This window comes from Danio rerio, chromosome 12 (assembly GCF_052040795.2).
Source record: "Danio rerio strain M-AB ecotype USA chromosome 12, GRCz13ab, whole genome shotgun sequence".
In the NCBI taxonomy this organism is placed as follows: Eukaryota; Metazoa; Chordata; class Actinopteri; order Cypriniformes; family Danionidae; genus Danio; species Danio rerio.
This window is the reverse complement of record NC_141032.1, coordinates 51745596-51762683: the sequence shown is the minus strand read 5'-3', so window position 1 is coordinate 51762683 and position 17088 is coordinate 51745596. Positions and strand designations below refer to the sequence as shown.

Here is a 17088-nt window from a genome sequence, read left to right as displayed (position 1 = left end):
ACACACACACACACTCTATTTATAGACAGACAAAATAAGACACTTGAATCAATAGAACTGAAAATGCGAAATAATTGTGTAAAATAGGGACAAATGTTGTGTTAAAGGGACAGTTCACCCAGAAATGTACATTTACACACTCTTAAGGGTTATAAAGCTTCAGGAGTGTCATTCTTCTGTTAAAACACTAAAGAAGATATTTTGAAGAATGTTGGAAACCTGTAACCACTGACTTCCATAATAAGGAAAACATTGCGTTGAAGGGATGTGTTTTACAGTACTTTTACACTATAAAACCTGCTGGGTTACCTCAACCCAAACTGGGTAAACTATGGACGAGTCCAAATGTTGTATTAAAGGGAAAGGTCACCCAGAAATGTACATTTACTCACTCTTAAGGGGTTATAAAGCTTCAGGAGTGTCTTCTGTTAAAACACTAAAGAAGATATTTTGAAGAATGTTGAAAACCTGTAGTCATATGACTCATTGTAGGTAAACAAATATCATAGATGTCAATGGTTACAGGTTTCCAGCATTCTTCAAACTATCTTCTTTAGTGAAAGAAAATCCTATAAGTTTGAAACAAGTATAAACTGGGTAACTGATGAGAGAATTGCTGTTTTGGGGTGAACTGTCCCTTTAAGTGGTTATAAACTTTTAGCAGTTTCTTTCATCAAAACACTAAAGAAGATATTTTGAAGAATGTTGGAAACCTGTAGTCATATGACTCTAATGGTAGGAAAACAAACACTATGGAGGTCTATGGTTACAGGATTCCAGCATTCTTCATGTAACCATTGACGTCCATAGTAGGACAAATGGTTCAGATTTTGATTGTTTTCAATGGTTACAGGTTTCCAACATTCTTCAGAATATCTTCTTTTGCTTTCAACATGACAGGAAACTCATAAAGGTTTGAAACAATTAAAGGGGAAGTAAATGATGACATAATTGTTATTTTTGGGTGAACTGCCCCCCTTTATTGAGTTTAAACCTCTTCGCGTGTCTTCTGTTACACACTGAAGAAGATATTTTAAAGAATGTTGGAAACCTGTAGTCATATGACTCATGGTAGGTAAATAAATATGATGGAAGTCAGTGGTTACAGGTTTCTAACATTCTACAAAACATCTTTTGCTTTCAACAGGATAAAAAACTCATGAAGGTTTGAAACATTCATTCATTCATTCATCTTCTGCCGCTTTTTCCGCGGGGGCAGCAGTCTTCGGAGGGAACCCCAGACTTCCCTATCCCCAGACACTTCCTCCAGCTCCTCCTCCTCCAAGGCGTTCCCAGCCGAGAGACATAGTCCCAACATTGAAATTGTTATTTTGAGGTGAGCTGTCCCTTTAAGTGGTTATAAAGCTTTACGAGTTTCTTTCTTCTATCAAACCCCTAAAGAAGATATTTTGTAGAATGTTGGAAACCTGTAACCATTGATTTAAAGAGCAGGGAAAACAGAGTTGAGGATAAAAAAAGGAGTTGAGATGAAATGGTTCAGATTTTAATGGTTTTCAATGGTTACAGGTTTCCAACATTCTTCAGAATATCTTCTTTTGCTTTCAACAGGAGTAAGAAACTCCTCATAAACCTTTGAAACATGTAAAAGGTGAGTAAATGATGACAGAATTGTTATTTTTGGGTGATCTGCCCCTTTAATTGAGTTTAAACCTTGATGAGTGTCATTCTTTTGTTGAAACACTGAAGAAGAAATGTTGGAAACCTGTAGTCATATGACTCATGGTAAGAAAACAAATACTATGCAAGTCTATGGTTACAAGTTTCTAACATTCTTCAAAACATCTTCTTTAGTGTTTTAAGAGAAGAAAGAAAATGATAAAAGACTGAAACCATTAAAGAGCGAGTAAACAAAGACAGAATTTGTGTTTTTGGCCCTTATTTTGAAGGAAACCTGGAACCATTGACTTTCATTATAGGAAAAGTTGAGTTAAAGAGGCAGTTCACCCCCCAATTTAAGTTTCCTGTGCCTTAAGTTGTTCTAGAACTTCAAGGCTTTTCATTCTGTTGAACACAAAAGGTTCTTTTGTGAGAGCTGAAAACCTGTAACCATTCACTCACATAGTAGGAAAAACAGTCAGGGGCTACAGGATTTACAACATTCTTCAAAATAAAAGTCATCAATGTTCAGGAACAGATCAAGTGTGAGTGAAAATTGACAGAGTTTGTATTTTTTGGGTGATCTATCCCTTTAAATTGGGTCCCGTACATTTAACTAGAAACAAATAACCCAGCAGTTGTTTTACCCTTAATTGTGTTGAAATAACCCAGCATTGCTTTAGAGCAGGGGTCACCAAACTTGTTCCTGGAGGGCCGGTGTCCTGCAGATTTTAGCTCCAACCCTAATCAAACACACCTGAACTGCTAATCAAGCTCTTACTAGGTATAGTTGAAACATCCAGGCAGGTGTGTTGAGGCAAGATGGAGCTGAACCCTGCAGCTGGTGTTGGTGACCCTGCTATAGAGTGTAGAAGTCACCCAAATATAAACACTGTCATCATTTACACTTTACTTTCTTCTCCCAAACCTGTAACCATTGACTTTCATAGTACTTGATTTGTCTAATATGGATGTCAACATTCTTCTAAATATCTTCTTTTACATTCAGCAGAAGAAACTCGTGTTTAAATACGCCACAGAAATGTCTAAGATTGTGAAGATGAGTGAACTACTCCTTGAGCCACTATAATGTAACCATAGCAACAGTTCAGTGTAAACTGATGTATGATCTCAGTTTACTGTACAATCACGGTGACAGAAGCGCAGTGTGTGTGTGAAAAGGCACTGAGCATCAAAACTCTGAACATTTACTGCTGCTTTGATTCAGATGTGGTGTCACGGTGGCTCAGTGGGTAGCACAATCACCTCACAGCAAGAAGCTCTCTGGTTCGAGTCTCAGCTGGGTCAGTTGGTGTTTCTGTGTGGAGTTTGCATGTTCTCGCCGTGTTGGTGTGGGTTTCCTCCGGGTGCTCCGGTTTCACACATGCGCTATAGGGGAACTGATCAACTAAACTGGGCGAGTGAATAAGTGTGTATGGGTGTTTCCCAGTGCTGGGTTGCAGCTGGAAGGGCATCCTCTGTGTGAAACATATACTGGAATGGTTGGCGGTTCATTCCGCTGTGGCGCTCACTGATTAAGCCAAAAAGAAAATGAAGACTTGTCAAACAAATAATAATATAAATATTTCAGCATCATCGTAATAAAAAATAAACCATCGATAAATGAATAATTCTGTACAATATAAATGTGTGAATAGTAATGCAATATACTTATGAAAGCTCAGTGAGATGATGTTTCACTGGAGATAAAAGTCAGATTATTGGTCTTTTGCATGTGTTGTTGAAGGTAAATGTCATTCTTCACCTTTGCATCAATGTGAGCTTGTCTTTCCTGCTTCTTGATGACAAATAATCTTCCTCTGCCATATGATTGTAGAAGAGAATCATCCAGAACGCATATTTCACCTGCTGCAGAGTCTGAATGCTGTTAATGGAATAGTCCTGCTGCTGCTTCTGATGGAGATGATGCAGCAGCGCGGGGCGCCCTCTGCTGGCCGAGCTGGAGAACACACGCTCACAGGGTCAATCACTCACACGCTGACTTTTCCATTCATTTTTTAAATATAGTTTTTTTCTTTACAGATGCAGATTTATTCTAAAAAAATCTGACGACACACATTTACAAAAACTGACTAATTAAATCAAAACGCTACACGCAGTTAATGATAAACTTGATCATGATGAGCATTTGTGAGAGCAGTTTTATCCATCTGATCATGTTTCTACATCAGATTATGAACTTGCACAAATGATTGTGTATGTAGCTGTTGGATTTCTCTATAATGCACATTTCAGCTTCATTATATGCCAGAGTTATTGATGCACACTCAGATTATTTATTCATTCAGTCTGAGATCAGGGGAATCTGAGATTTAAAGTTCGTAAATCTTTTATTTTTAATGTTTGTCTTGACTAATATGAGCGTTTATTGTTTATATGCTTAAAACATATACTGCATATGAGATACACACACACACACACTTAAAGAGATAATCCCTCCTTTTTCTGTGTGTGCATCGTCATTTCTGTTATTCTGTATTATTCATTCATTCATTTTCCTTCAGCTTAGTCCCTTAATTAATCAGGGGTCGCCACAGCAGAATGAACCGCCAACTTTTCCAGCATATGTTTTACACAGCGGATGCCCTTCCAGCTGCAACCCAGTACTGGAAAACACCCATACACTCATTCACACACACACAAACACGGATGCACTATGGTCAGTGTAGTTGATCAGTTCCCCTATAGCGCATGTGTTTGGACTGTGGGGGAAACCGGAGCACCCGGAGGAAACACACACCTAATAGGGTTTCCTCCAGATAATGTTGAGCTCACTCGTTATCTAATAATTCAATGGCCAGGAGTGCATTATTCTGCTTATATCACACGCTCTTTAACATGACAGCTGGCTTTTAATATCGTATCAATAATTAACAATGAGATGTTGAATTATTTGACGATTGTAATGGTGTTGTCACACATCTGCAGTGCGCGATCATCTAATAATACAGTGAGGCAGAGTGCATCATCCTGCTTATCAGAATCAGAAAGAGAAAACTGGGGTAAACTTGTCAGGAGCAGCCGAGTCTGTATCTGAGGAACATTAGAGAGACCATCAGCCAATCACAATCCAGCATTAACAGATGCGAAGTAAACAAAGGACAAACAGCAGTGTTTACATAAACAGATATTCACATAAATATATTTATTGTTGACAGAGAAATCAAATAAAAGGTCATCGCTGCATATGTGGAATTGGCTACCAGTCCTAAATAAGCACTAAATTAATAAAGTATTTGAGTTCCTCTCAGTCTACAATAAATCCGTTGTGTAGAGTTATATTCAACACTGGGAAAGGAATGAACAATATAACGTAAACAGCAATGATAGTGGCATTCATTAGAAATCTACTAATCTACAGATACAAAAGATAGATGAAGTCCCTCTGTAGAACTGCAGCACATTCTGGAGCATACAGTATATAAATAAACATGAGAGGGACGAGGTGAACCGATCTGGAGCTCTGAATCAAATGACTGCAATCAATCTGGATATTACTGAGGGTTTGAACTGTCTGAAACGAGTCACTGGGCATCTGAACTGAATTGAGTCACTAATAGTTTGAACTGTTCATACTGAGTCACCAAGAGTCTGAACTGTTCGAATTGAGTCACTAAGAGTTTGAACTGTTCAAAATGAGTCACTAAGAGTTTGAACTGTTCGAATGAGTCACTAAAAGTTGGAACTGTTCAAAATGAGTTAGGGATGCTCAAAATAATCGATTAACCGTTAACCGAAAGGGTGCATTTGTGACCGATTAATGCTATCAGTTAAACGATTAAAAATATTATTTTATATATTTTTAGTTTGGCTGCATAAGGGGCTGATTGAATGCGCCTTTGCGTTAAGAGGAGCATCTTTTACACGCGGCTCTTCCCAGAGTTGCAGTTTGTGTTGTCAAGACAACTACAGAGAACTTTTAAAGAGCTTGGTTTCCGCTACATTCATTCTTCCATGGCGGGGACCAAAATGCATCCCGCCACGGCTACATTACCCATTCAAAACATTCAGTTATTGTTGTTGTTTTTAATAGCGGATTATAATCGCATCAAAACGTACTAAAAGGTAAGTGGATTATAACAGCGCAAACTTTTCTGTAACCGTATAGTGATGTGCGTATAACCGTATCTGTTTAACCCTTTGGGGTTACATGCTGACTGACTGACAGGTGCGCGATGCGTGAGGTCAGCAAACACGCAGAAGCTTTCAGTTAAGATGAACACAGTTTCTATAGTTATACTTTATTTATAGATAAAGGTATATGGCTCTGTATATAATCACTCTATCTTGCTGGAGTTTATAGCCGTTTCGCTTTACTTCAGGACGCATTATTGCCGCTCTGAAGGTCTAATCGCTGTTTTAAGTTATCCAGAGCTGGATGAATGTACAAATCTTGAATATCATAATATTATTAAATATTACAATTGTAACAACACAGACAGCAACACTTTTGCACAATCAATACCCAGCAGATTCAGTCGTTTCATAAGAAGACCGCTCTTCTTCTTTTTTCCTTGTCAACATAAAGGCAGTGAGGTGCGTCTTGTTTTCAGCCCCCTTGTTGAGCTGCAAGACATACTTAACTTGCAGGACGATAACGTATAACCCGTGCCTACAGACACATTTGCCAAAGAAGCAAAATGGAAGAAGAATATTGCTTGATAAAGACGTGTTGATGCAGCAGCGCTGATGTTGACCTGGATCTGCATCATAAACGCAACAAATAGGCTTTACCTTTTATTTTACAGCTTAAAGCATGTACGCAGATAAATGCAATATCATATTTAAACAACAAAACTGTTTACAAAAAGTCTACATATGCGCGCGTGTTGTTGTCTTTTCATCAGGCAGCGCGCGCACTTGAGCCGCAATGGAGAGAGAGGAAACCACATGTCAAGACATAATCTTTAAAATAATGATTTCTATTAAAAATGTAAAAGGTTTTGTGATTATAATAATACAAGAGGGGCATTAAATAAATGCATATTTTCCGTGGAGCGAGCAATTTGAGGAAGTCTGCTATTTTATTTGACGTAAGAAAAAAATATGATTGGAAAAAAACAGCCTATGCCGGTTATTAAAAATAATCAGTCAGTGTTTTCGATTTGTAATATAAATTAATTATTTAAGTGAAAAATAATTTAGGGCAGTCCTATATATTTTATTCATTTTATTTAGTTTATTCTGTTCTTCTGTGCTAAACACTGCAGGTGCGTGAAAATGCTCTGTTGTTATGTTCTATTATTAATATGCTAGCATACAAAAATAAATCAGTAGGGCCTATTTTAAAAAGCAATATTTAATGTGTCAGACACAAAATAGACACGTCAATTTCTTTAATATAAAATTATTAGTATTCTGACCAGTTAACCGTTAATTACCGATTAATGAGCGGCAGTTGTCGGTTAGCAAAATTAACCGAAATGAGCATCCCTAAAATGAGTCAATAAGAGTTTGAACTGTTTGAATTGAGTCACTAAGAGTTTGAACTGTTCAAACTGAGTCACTAAGAGTTTGAACTGAGTCACTAAGAGTTTGAACTGAGTCACTAAGAGTTTGAACTGAGTCACTAAGAGTTTGAACTGAGTCACTAAAAGTTTGAACTGATTTACTAAGAGATTGAACTGTTCAAACAGAGTCAATTAGAGTTCCAACTTAGTAACAAAGAGCTTCAACTGATTTACAAAGAGTCTGATCTGTTCAAACTGAGTCACTAAGAGTCTGAACAGTTCAAATTGAGTCACTAAGGGCATAATCACACTATGCTATCTGAACCGTGCCCAGGCTCGTTTCCAGGATTGTTTGAGAAGTGCGAGTGCTCTGAATGGGGCTCAGGCGCAGTTCAATTGGCCACCCCTGGCTCAGTTGCAAGAGATGTGCCAGAGTGCGGTTTACTTGGCGAGCTTGTAGTGTGAGTGCAAAGAGCGCCTGAGCCCGAAACTGAAGACGAGACGTGACGTTTAAGGGACTGTTTGGTATAGATTTGATAATCATTCTTAATTTTCAATCAAAGCGAAGTGTCATAGTTAATTAAAGACACAAACCCCTCACTGCACCACAGCTGCACCTTCAGCAAACCTCCTAATACGTGAAGCACCAGGACTTTTAAGATTATTTAAGAGCGTCAAAAGTGCTGGATCTGTTCGGCAACATATTTGACTGCGTGTCACTGCATCCCAAACCATTCAGAACGATATAGCTAAAGCAATCCTCACTGTGCTGCGCGAGAGCACTTCTCTTTCTGTTTACAGTCACATCCCTGATGATGTAAGTGTGCTCAGGTCCACTGGATAAAAAAATGCAGTGTGAGTGCAGGCCGAGGGGGAGAGGGGATGTGAGTGAGCCCTAAGAGTTTAAACTGTTCCACTTGAGTCACTAGGAGTTTGAATTGAATCTTACATTTGTAAACGGTGACTTTACAGAATCCAATCTACAGTTGACTACATGATAAATATGTTCGTACATAAGCAGACGTGTTAAACATAAGTCTCCATGATATAAAGCCCAGCCCTATGAGTGTAGTAGTGATGTTTACAGCAGTGAGAGTCGCAGCAGTGTGAGTTTTTGCTAGTGTTGTCATTATTATTGCGTTTATCAGGACTTTTTTCACGTGCTTCCATCAGGAATCCAGAGCACTTTGTTTTGCTCCTGGTCCACGATGGCCATGATCTGTGTGCATGTGTTGGAGAGAGCGCCGGCCTGAACCACACCTGAAAAACACAAACAACATCCGCTAAAACATTTGCAGATTCACACAAACAAACAGATAAATATGAAATCAGACACGTGCATATGCACAGATAATCAGATATGGATGAAATCAGACACGTGCATATGCACAGACAATCAGATGTGGATGAAATCAGACACGTGCATATGCACAGATAATAAGATATGGATGAATCAGACACGTGCATATGCACAGACAATCAGATGTGGATGAAATCAGACACGTGCATATGCACAGATAATCAGATATGGATGAAATCAGACACGTGCATATGCTCAGATAATCAGATGTATATGAAATCAGACACGTGCATATGCACAGATAAACAGATATAGATGAAATCAGACACGTGCATATGCACAGATAAACAGATATAGATGAAATCAGACACGTGCATATGCACAGATAATCAGATATGGATGAAATCAGACACGTGCATATGCACAGATAATCAGATATGGATGAAATCAGACACGTGCATATGCACAGATAATCAGATGTGGATGAAATCAGACACGTGCATATGCACAGATAATAAGATATGGATGAATCAGACACGTGCATATGCACAGACAATCAGATGTGGATGAAATCAGACACGTGCATATGCACAGATAATAAGATATGGATGAATCAGACACGTGCATATGCACAGACAATCAGATGTGGATGAAATCAGACACGTGCATATGCACAGATAATCAGATATGGATGAAATCAGACACGTGCATATGCTCAGATAATCAGATGTATATGAAATCAGACACGTGCATATGCACAGATAAACAGATATAGATGAAATCAGACACGTGCATATGCACAGATAAACAGATATAGATGAAATCAGACACGTGCATATGCACAGATAAACAGATATAGATGAAATCAGACACGTGCATGTAAATCAGACCTGTGAAGTATTTGCTGTAGTCTTGTTCAATCCTCTGCGCCGACTCAAACTGCTCTTTGGAATGTTTTTGTGACACTTTGTCTCTCAGATAAACAGGGTCTTTCTGCTCTCTGCATGAAGAAAACACACACACACACACACACAAACAGCACATTCTTATTCTCCTTCTTTTTTCAGTGTCAGTTGTTAGTTTTTTATTTATTGTGAATACTTTTAAGTTAACCAATAGTTGTAGTTTATTAACTGAATCCTGATGTAAAACAAGCATAGATGAGTGTAAATGGGCATCAGTGCATGCAGACACATGAATGAATGCATGAGTCTCTCACTTGATCTGCTTGGCGTTTCTGTATCGTATGAAGATGACGATGGGGTAAATGCTGACGGCGTGCAGGCGCTCGATAGCGTGAGGAGCGATGTCCAACAGACAGTGACAATCCTGACAGACAGAGGCAGTGTTAAATTCACCTTTATTGTTACAATCAAATTGCTAAGCCTTACAGCATTCAAACTCTCTAAACTGAGTTACTTACAGTTTGAACTGTTTGAATCGAGTCACTAACAATTTGAATTGCTCAAATTGAGTCACTAAGAGTTTAAACTATTTGAACCAAGTCTTTAAGGGTTTGAACTATTTGAATCGAATCATTAAGGGGTTTGAACTGTTTGAATAGTTACTAAGGGTTTGAACTATTTGAATCGAATCACTGAGGGTTTGAACTATATGAATTGAGTCACTAAGGGTTTGAACTGTTCAAACTGAGCCACTAAGAGTTTGATATGAGTCACAAAAAAATTAAACTGTTTGAATTGAGTCACTACAGGGTGTCAGAATACAGGAATCAAAAATTAAAATTAAATACTATTTAAGAACTTTTTAAGACCTTTTCCATACATTTTAAGACCTCATTGCCACTTTAGGATTAATTGTTAACATTGGCGACAATTTAACTTAAGATTTTTACTAAACAGTGACTGTAAGAAACTAAAACATTATTCATATACTCAATAAAAATGCTAATCCAGCAAGTGGCGCATACAACAGCAGGACGTATACAACAGTGTTGCCTTGGTTACTGCATTAAATCGATGTATGTCAAATCTAGAAGGATTTTATCAATTTCATAAACTACACTGCATCATAATAGTTAAAGATTGCCTAAATTTAATCTGCATCAAACTGATCCAAAATGTAATACCTTAAAAAAAGCATTTAAGGCTTGTTAATACTTTGAGGGTCTTAAATTTCTCTACATGTATTTTTAAACTTTTAATAATCTTTAAAGACCCTGAGGACACCCTTTACTAAGATTTTGAAGTGTTTGAACTGAGTCACTAAGAGTTTGAACTGTTCAAACTGAGTCACTAAGAGTCTGAACTGTTTGAATCAAGTCACTAAGAGTTTGAACTGTTAAAATTGAGTCACTAAGAGTTTGAATTGTTCAAACAGAGTCACTAAGAGTCTGAACTGTTTGAATCAAGTAACTAAGAGTTTGAACTGTTAAAATTGAGTCACTAAGAGTTTGAACTGTTCAAATTGAGTCACTAAGAGTTTGAACTGTTTGAATCAAGTCACTAAGAGTTTGAACTGTTCAAACCGAATCACTAAGAGTTTGAACTGTTCAAACCGAGTCACTAAGAGTCTGAACTGTTTGAATCGAGTCACTAAGAGTTTGAACTGTTCGAATTAAATCTCTGATAGCTTGAACTGTTCGAAACATGTGCTTGCTCTGTTAAACATCACTTGGGGAAAATCAAGAAAAAAAAACGAACACTTCACAGGAGGAAGAATAATGACTTAACTGAACATTATGCAAATTTCAGGACAATTAACCAGCATTTATTTCCATCTCTGGGTATTCTGACCTTCTCTGTAATCTCCTTAATGGAGGCCACAGTGGTGACGTCGAAGTGTCCGCTCCGCCGCTTATAATCGATGAACAAACAGTCTTTAACACCGCGCTCGATGGCCTGCTGCTGCGCCTTCATGCCCTCTGAACACACACACACACAAACACACACACACACACACACACACACACACACAGCTTTTAGTCAAAAACACTAGCGCTAAGACGTTACAGCAGAATTTCATGCAAATTTTAAAAATCTTTTTTTATGAAACATCCATTTATAAAATATATAATTAATAAAAATTGAAACTTTTTAATTTAAAATGCACATTTGACTTTTATTTAAAAAGTAAAATCAGTTCTACTAAAATTCTAGTACACTGCAATAAATACTCAGAAACCATACACTCACCGGCCACTTTATTAGGTACTTCTACTTCTACTGCTTGTTAACACAAATGTCTAATCAGCCAATCTCATAGCAGAAACCTCACTGCATTTTGGCATGTAGACATGGTCAAGAGGATCTGCTGCAGTTCAGAGCGAGCATCAGAACGGGGAAGAAAGGGGATTTAAGAGACTTTGCACGTGGCATGGTTGTTGCTGCCAGACAAGCTGCACTGAGTATTTCAGAAACTGCTGATCTACTGGGATTTTCATGCACAACCATCTCTAGGGTTTACAGAGAATGCTCCGACAAAGAGGAAATATCCAGTGAGCGGCAGTTCTGTGTGCGCAAATGCCTTGTTGATGAGGTCAGAGGAGAATGGCCAGACTGGTTCCAGCTGATAGAAAGGCAACAGTAACTCAAATAAGCACTCGTTACAACCGAGCTCTGCAGAAGAGCATCTCTGAACACACAACACGTCCAACCTTGAGGCGGATGGGCTACAGCAGCAGAAGAGCACACCGGGTGCCGCTCCTGTCAGCTAAGAACAGGAAACTGAGGCTACAATTCACACAGACTCACCAAAACTGGACAATAGAAGATTGGAGAAACGTTGCTGCTCTGATGAGTCTCCATTTCTGCTCACACATTCGGTTTGGCCTCAAAAACATGAAAGCATGGATCATCCTGCCTTGTATCAGCGGTTCAGGCTGGTGGTGGTGGTGTAATGGTGTGGGGGAGATTTTCTTTGGGTCCATTAGTACCAATTGAGCATCAACGCCACAGCCTACCTGAGTATTGCTGCTGACCATGTCCATCCCTTTATGAGCACAGTGTCTCCATCTTCTGATGGCTACTTCCAGCAGGATAACGCAGCATGTCATAAAGCTCAATCATCTCAGACTGGTTTCTTGAACATGACGATGAGTTCACTGTACTCAAATGGCCTCCACAGTCACCAGAGCTCAATCCAATAGAGCAGCTTTGGGATGTGGTGGAACGGGAGATTGGCATCATGGATGTGCAGCCGACAAATCTGCAGCAACTGTGTGATGCTATCATGACAATATGGAGCAAAATCTCTGAGCAATATTTCCAGCAGCTTGTTGAATCTACGCCACTAAGGATTAAGGCAGATCTGATGGCAAAAGGGGTCCAACCCGGTACTAGTAAGGTATATCTAATAAAGTGGCCGGTGAGTGTACAATGTCAAGTTTATTTTAGTTTCTGCATAAGAGCGCCCTCAAGCCCTCAGATGGAGGTTTACGATGTGCAGGACTATCATAACCTTAGCTCAACTTCAGCTGTAAGAGCTACACAATCATGCAAGCACAATCATGAGTGGGGAAAGCTGAAATGTGAGCAGATCTCCTCACCAGGTAAACAGCGGCAGTATTTCCCAGGAGCCTCTCTGAGCAGCATGTCTTTGATTGGCTCCACTAGAGGTCCCAGAATCAACACTGGCCTGCGATTGGTCGATTCCACCTTCAGAACACGCTGATAGGCCGGACTCACACAGTCTGGTAACACACACAGATAAACACGTATGTGCAATTGTCAGACAAATGAAATAATCGTTAGTAGAAACATTTAGTTATTAAATTAAATATTGTGTGTGTCTATACATGTGTAGTGTGTATGTATATAAATACACACACAGACATGGGCACACACTACACACATACACACTCTAAACAAATTAATGTGTGTGGACATCTGTATGTATGTATATACATGTGTGTCTGTGTACATATGTCTGTATGTGTGTGAATGTATGTGTGTTTATGGGTATATATGTGTGTGTGTGTGTGTGTGTGCATATGTGTGGGTATGAGTGTCTGTATGTGTTTGTGGACAAGTATGTTTTCCTGTGTGTGCATCTGTATGTGTGTGTGTGTGTGTGTGTGTGTGTATATATGTGCATGTCTGTACTTGTGTCTTTATGGGCATAAAAGTGTGTGTGTGTCTGTATGTCTATGTATTTGTGTGTTTTAATGTGTGTGTGTGTGTGTGTGTGTGTGTGTGTGTGCGCGCATCTGTATGTGTGTGTATATATATATATGTGTTTATATTTTTGTATATATGTGTTTATATATTTGTATATATGTGTTTATATGTATGTGTATATATGTTTGTGTGTATATATGTCTGTATGTGTGTGTATGTATGTGTCTCTATGGGTATTTGTGTGTTTGTATATGTATACGTGTGGAAATGCGTGTCTGTATAAATGTGTGTGTCTGTGTGTTCTTGTGTGTGTGTGTGTGTATATACATATATGCATGTCTGTATGTGTATGTCTTTATAGGTATACAAGTGTGCGTGTGTCTGTATAAGTGTGTGCGCATCTGTATGCGTGTCTGTATGTGTATATGTGTGAGTGCATCTGTGTTTGTGTGTGTCCATATGTGTGTATGTATATGTGTGTTTCTTTACGGGTATATAATAGTGTGTGTGTTCGTCTGTATCTGCATGTCTGTATGTGTACATATGCGAGCATCTGTGATTGTGTGTCTATATGTGTGTGCATATGCACATGTTTGTCTTTATGTGTGTGTATATATATATGTGTGTGTGTGTGTGTGTGTGTGTGTGTGTGTCAGCATCTTCTCACCCTCCAGGTAGGGCATGGAGTCAGTGCTGATGGCGTCGGCTGCAGGAGCGTCGCGTCCGTCTTTAGAGCTGCTGCGTTTGTGTTTGAGTTTCCGCCGGAAGAAAGATCGACGCGCCGCGGCTGACAGTGTCTTCCCAGAGCCGCTCTCGTCTTTACCGTCCGTCACACTGTAGCGCCGCTGGGAATCCTGATCCATCCTATAAACACACACAGATAGCAGATACTAACACACTATACACCACTGCACGCTGGAGAAGAGGCGGTATGGAGGAGCCTAATTGTGGAGTTTTGGTGACTGTTGCTTTAAATGCAAATGAGATTGTGCTCTTTTCAGAAGAGGGGGCGGAGCTACAGACAGCTTTGTGTTGTCAGTGCTGGTCAGGTGTGCGTGTGTGCTTCAGTGTGAGTGTGTGCTTGATGCTTCTGTCAGTCTACGGAGACTCCTTCATTTGTGCTTCATCTAAAACTCCACATCTATAATGCTCTTAGTCTATGCTGACATCATCTTCAGCAGCTCAAACACTCTAATGGCTAATGGACAGACGGCTGCTTCTCACTCAGGCCTGCTGGACATGCTAATGAGATGGAGACTAGTGGGCGGGGCTTCCCCCTCTGATGACACGTACAAAGAGAGAATGTCAGTCAGTGTTTCTGCATCAAGTCTGATACAACAAACACAGTTCACTCATGATGAGCATCAGAGGCTGCTGGATATACACACACACACAAACACACACACTGCTGACACACTACTGGGCCTATAACCCCTTATAAAGGTGATTTTAATGTTTAATAGTGAAACAGAAGCAGGATTGATGCCATGAGTCTCACATACATGCACTTGCTGGGCACGTGTCCACGCATCAGCTTCTGTGCGTTTTCGTCCAGTTGCCATGCCAACCAGTAGCCGAAATTCCCTCTGGGCAGCGTGTCGTCCACATAGAGGATATCATCCTTCTTGAAACTCAATTCCTGCTCTGAATCTCCAACATGGTCAAACAGCGCCCTGAAAAACAGCAGAGCAGACATCAGCTATATAGCATTGTCATTCAGTTTCTTTTCAGCTCAGTACCACAGTGGAATGAACCGCCAACTATTCCAGCATGTGTTTTACACAGCGGATGCCCTTCCAGCTGCAACCCAGTACTGGGAAACATCCATACACACATTCACAAACACACTCATACACTACAGCCAGTGTAGTTGATCAGTTCCCCTATAGCACATGTGTTTGGACTGTGGGGGAAACCGGAGCACCCGGAGGAAACCCACGCCAACACGGGGAGAACATGCAAACTCCACGGTCATCTTCTTTTATTGAACATTTTAGATTTTAAACCACACATAACACAGCCTGAGATCCACAAAACAGAAAGGCAAAATATAATAAAACAGTTTAAGGTTAAATTATAAGCTCTCTATAAGACTGAAATTGTAATTATTTTTCAAATATTTCCATTTTTCACTGTATTTGCTATAATATTTAATCTTTTAACGAAAAAAAGTTGTAATTCTTTTAGTTTGTCTTGAATAAAAGCAGTTTTACATCATTTAAATCAATATTATAGCTCCTTAACGAATGATTTCTTAAGATTGGCTACAGAACAAACCTGACTTGCCTAATTAAGCCTTGAAATTGCACTTTAAGCTGAATACCAGGATCTTGAAAAATACCTAGTCCAATATTATGCACACACCATATCTGTCAAAGATATGGACGCAGTGTTCATGACATCACCCACAGGTTTCTGAAGAGCACAAATGAAGCTTCAAATGGGCGTGGTTAACCGACACCATTTTATTCGCATGTCATTGCTCCAACTGGGGGATACCAAATAAGGGCAAAGAGGCGGAGCTACAGATGCCTGCTAGCATTTTGCCCAGACAGGCTTTTTCTTAGGAAGAATACTTCATTACCTGCGACTCGCTTGTGTTCTGACCACATGTGTTCGGCTGTACACTATATCAATAAAGTGTTTATTCTTTTAAAACACTGCTGTAACACATTGAGCCACTAAACAAAGTTCTTATGATGTTTTCTAGAGGAGGAAAACGCAAATGACTTAAAACACTTCAGATATAGTCTGTGTTAGTAAATGCAAGACTATTGATGAACTCCAGCAGAACACTGTATGAGAACACATCAGATGACTGATCTAGAGCCTACAGCTCATCAATCTGGCAGATTCTGGAGTGTTTTACGGCTCTAAAGAACATTATAAATGATATTAAATAAAACAAACACATGTATTGGGATGGTATATAAGTATATAACTTTACTCACATGGGAAACGGAGGCCGAGTGAATGGTTTGTGAGCACAATTAAGTGCACACAGCATGCTCTATCAGCTGATAATTGTAGGAAACAATTCCAAAAGGCAACCGACTGTGTAAAGCCACAAACAACACAAAAATACGATAAATATGCCGAGTTCAGTGGCTAATCAGCCGGAATCTGCTGAGGTGACGAGACCTAGCTGTTACTCAAGTGGCCACGCCCTTAATTATGCAAATTTAATATATCTTAATATAAAAAGAAAAGGATGAGTTATTAAAAGTTCACCCCCTCACGGTTGACATGAAGGGTAATATTAACTGTATGAACTAAATCGTTCATTGTGCCGGGCCGTAAACATCTTTTTTCTGCTGTAAAGTTGGCCATTTTAACAGTGAAATCAATAGAAATCTGCGCTAATATGGAGCTAGGACTAGCGGAATTTCCATGAATTGCTACTTCAACTACTTCCGTATTAGACACACACACACACACACACACACACCTGATGTAGAATCCGTCTCCAGGCGTGTCTTTAGCTCTCCTGAAGTGCTGCGGTCGGTTCTGCACCCTCAGCACGATGTTCTCCGCAGGCTTTAGCAGCTCCAGATAAACCTCCTCCGCCGTCTTACTCTTCATGCTCACCGAGTTACACTGCACACAGGAAATGACATCATCA

At 39.4% G+C, this 17088-nt stretch overlaps 1 protein-coding gene and 1 long non-coding RNA gene across 9 annotated transcripts in view; one reads left to right on the top strand and one right to left on the bottom strand.

The window, feature by feature from the left end:
- Nucleotides 1–4752: 4752 nt before the first annotated feature.
- dlg5b.1 (discs, large homolog 5b (Drosophila), tandem duplicate 1) overlaps nt 4753–17088 on the bottom strand; it is a 48893-nt gene continuing 36557 nt past the window's right edge. For 4 of the 8 annotated variants that reach the window (XM_087277129.1, XM_087277130.1, XM_087277131.1 and 1 more), the window contains 8 exons: nt 16915–17063; nt 14969–15139; nt 14134–14330; nt 12896–13039; nt 11145–11272; nt 9608–9717; nt 9279–9388; nt 4753–8348 (listed from right to left, as the gene is read on the bottom strand). In XM_087277129.1, coding sequence (XP_087133255.1) covers nt 8245–8348; nt 9279–9388; nt 9608–9717; nt 11145–11272; nt 12896–13039; nt 14134–14330; nt 14969–15139; nt 16915–17063 — 1113 coding nt within the window. In that variant the 3' untranslated portion in view covers nt 4753–8244. The remainder of the gene's footprint in view (nt 8349–9278; nt 9389–9607; nt 9718–11144; nt 11273–12895; nt 13040–14133; nt 14331–14968; nt 15140–16914; nt 17064–17088) is intronic. The other 4 variants (XR_015504786.1, XR_015504787.1, XR_015504790.1 and 1 more) reach the window with 2 other exon arrangements.
- On the top strand, nt 8425–10681 carry LOC147841604 (uncharacterized). Its single transcript, XR_015504806.1, has 3 exons — nt 8425–8950; nt 9032–9933; nt 10021–10681. It is a non-coding gene; the product is annotated as an uncharacterized LOC147841604 (long non-coding RNA).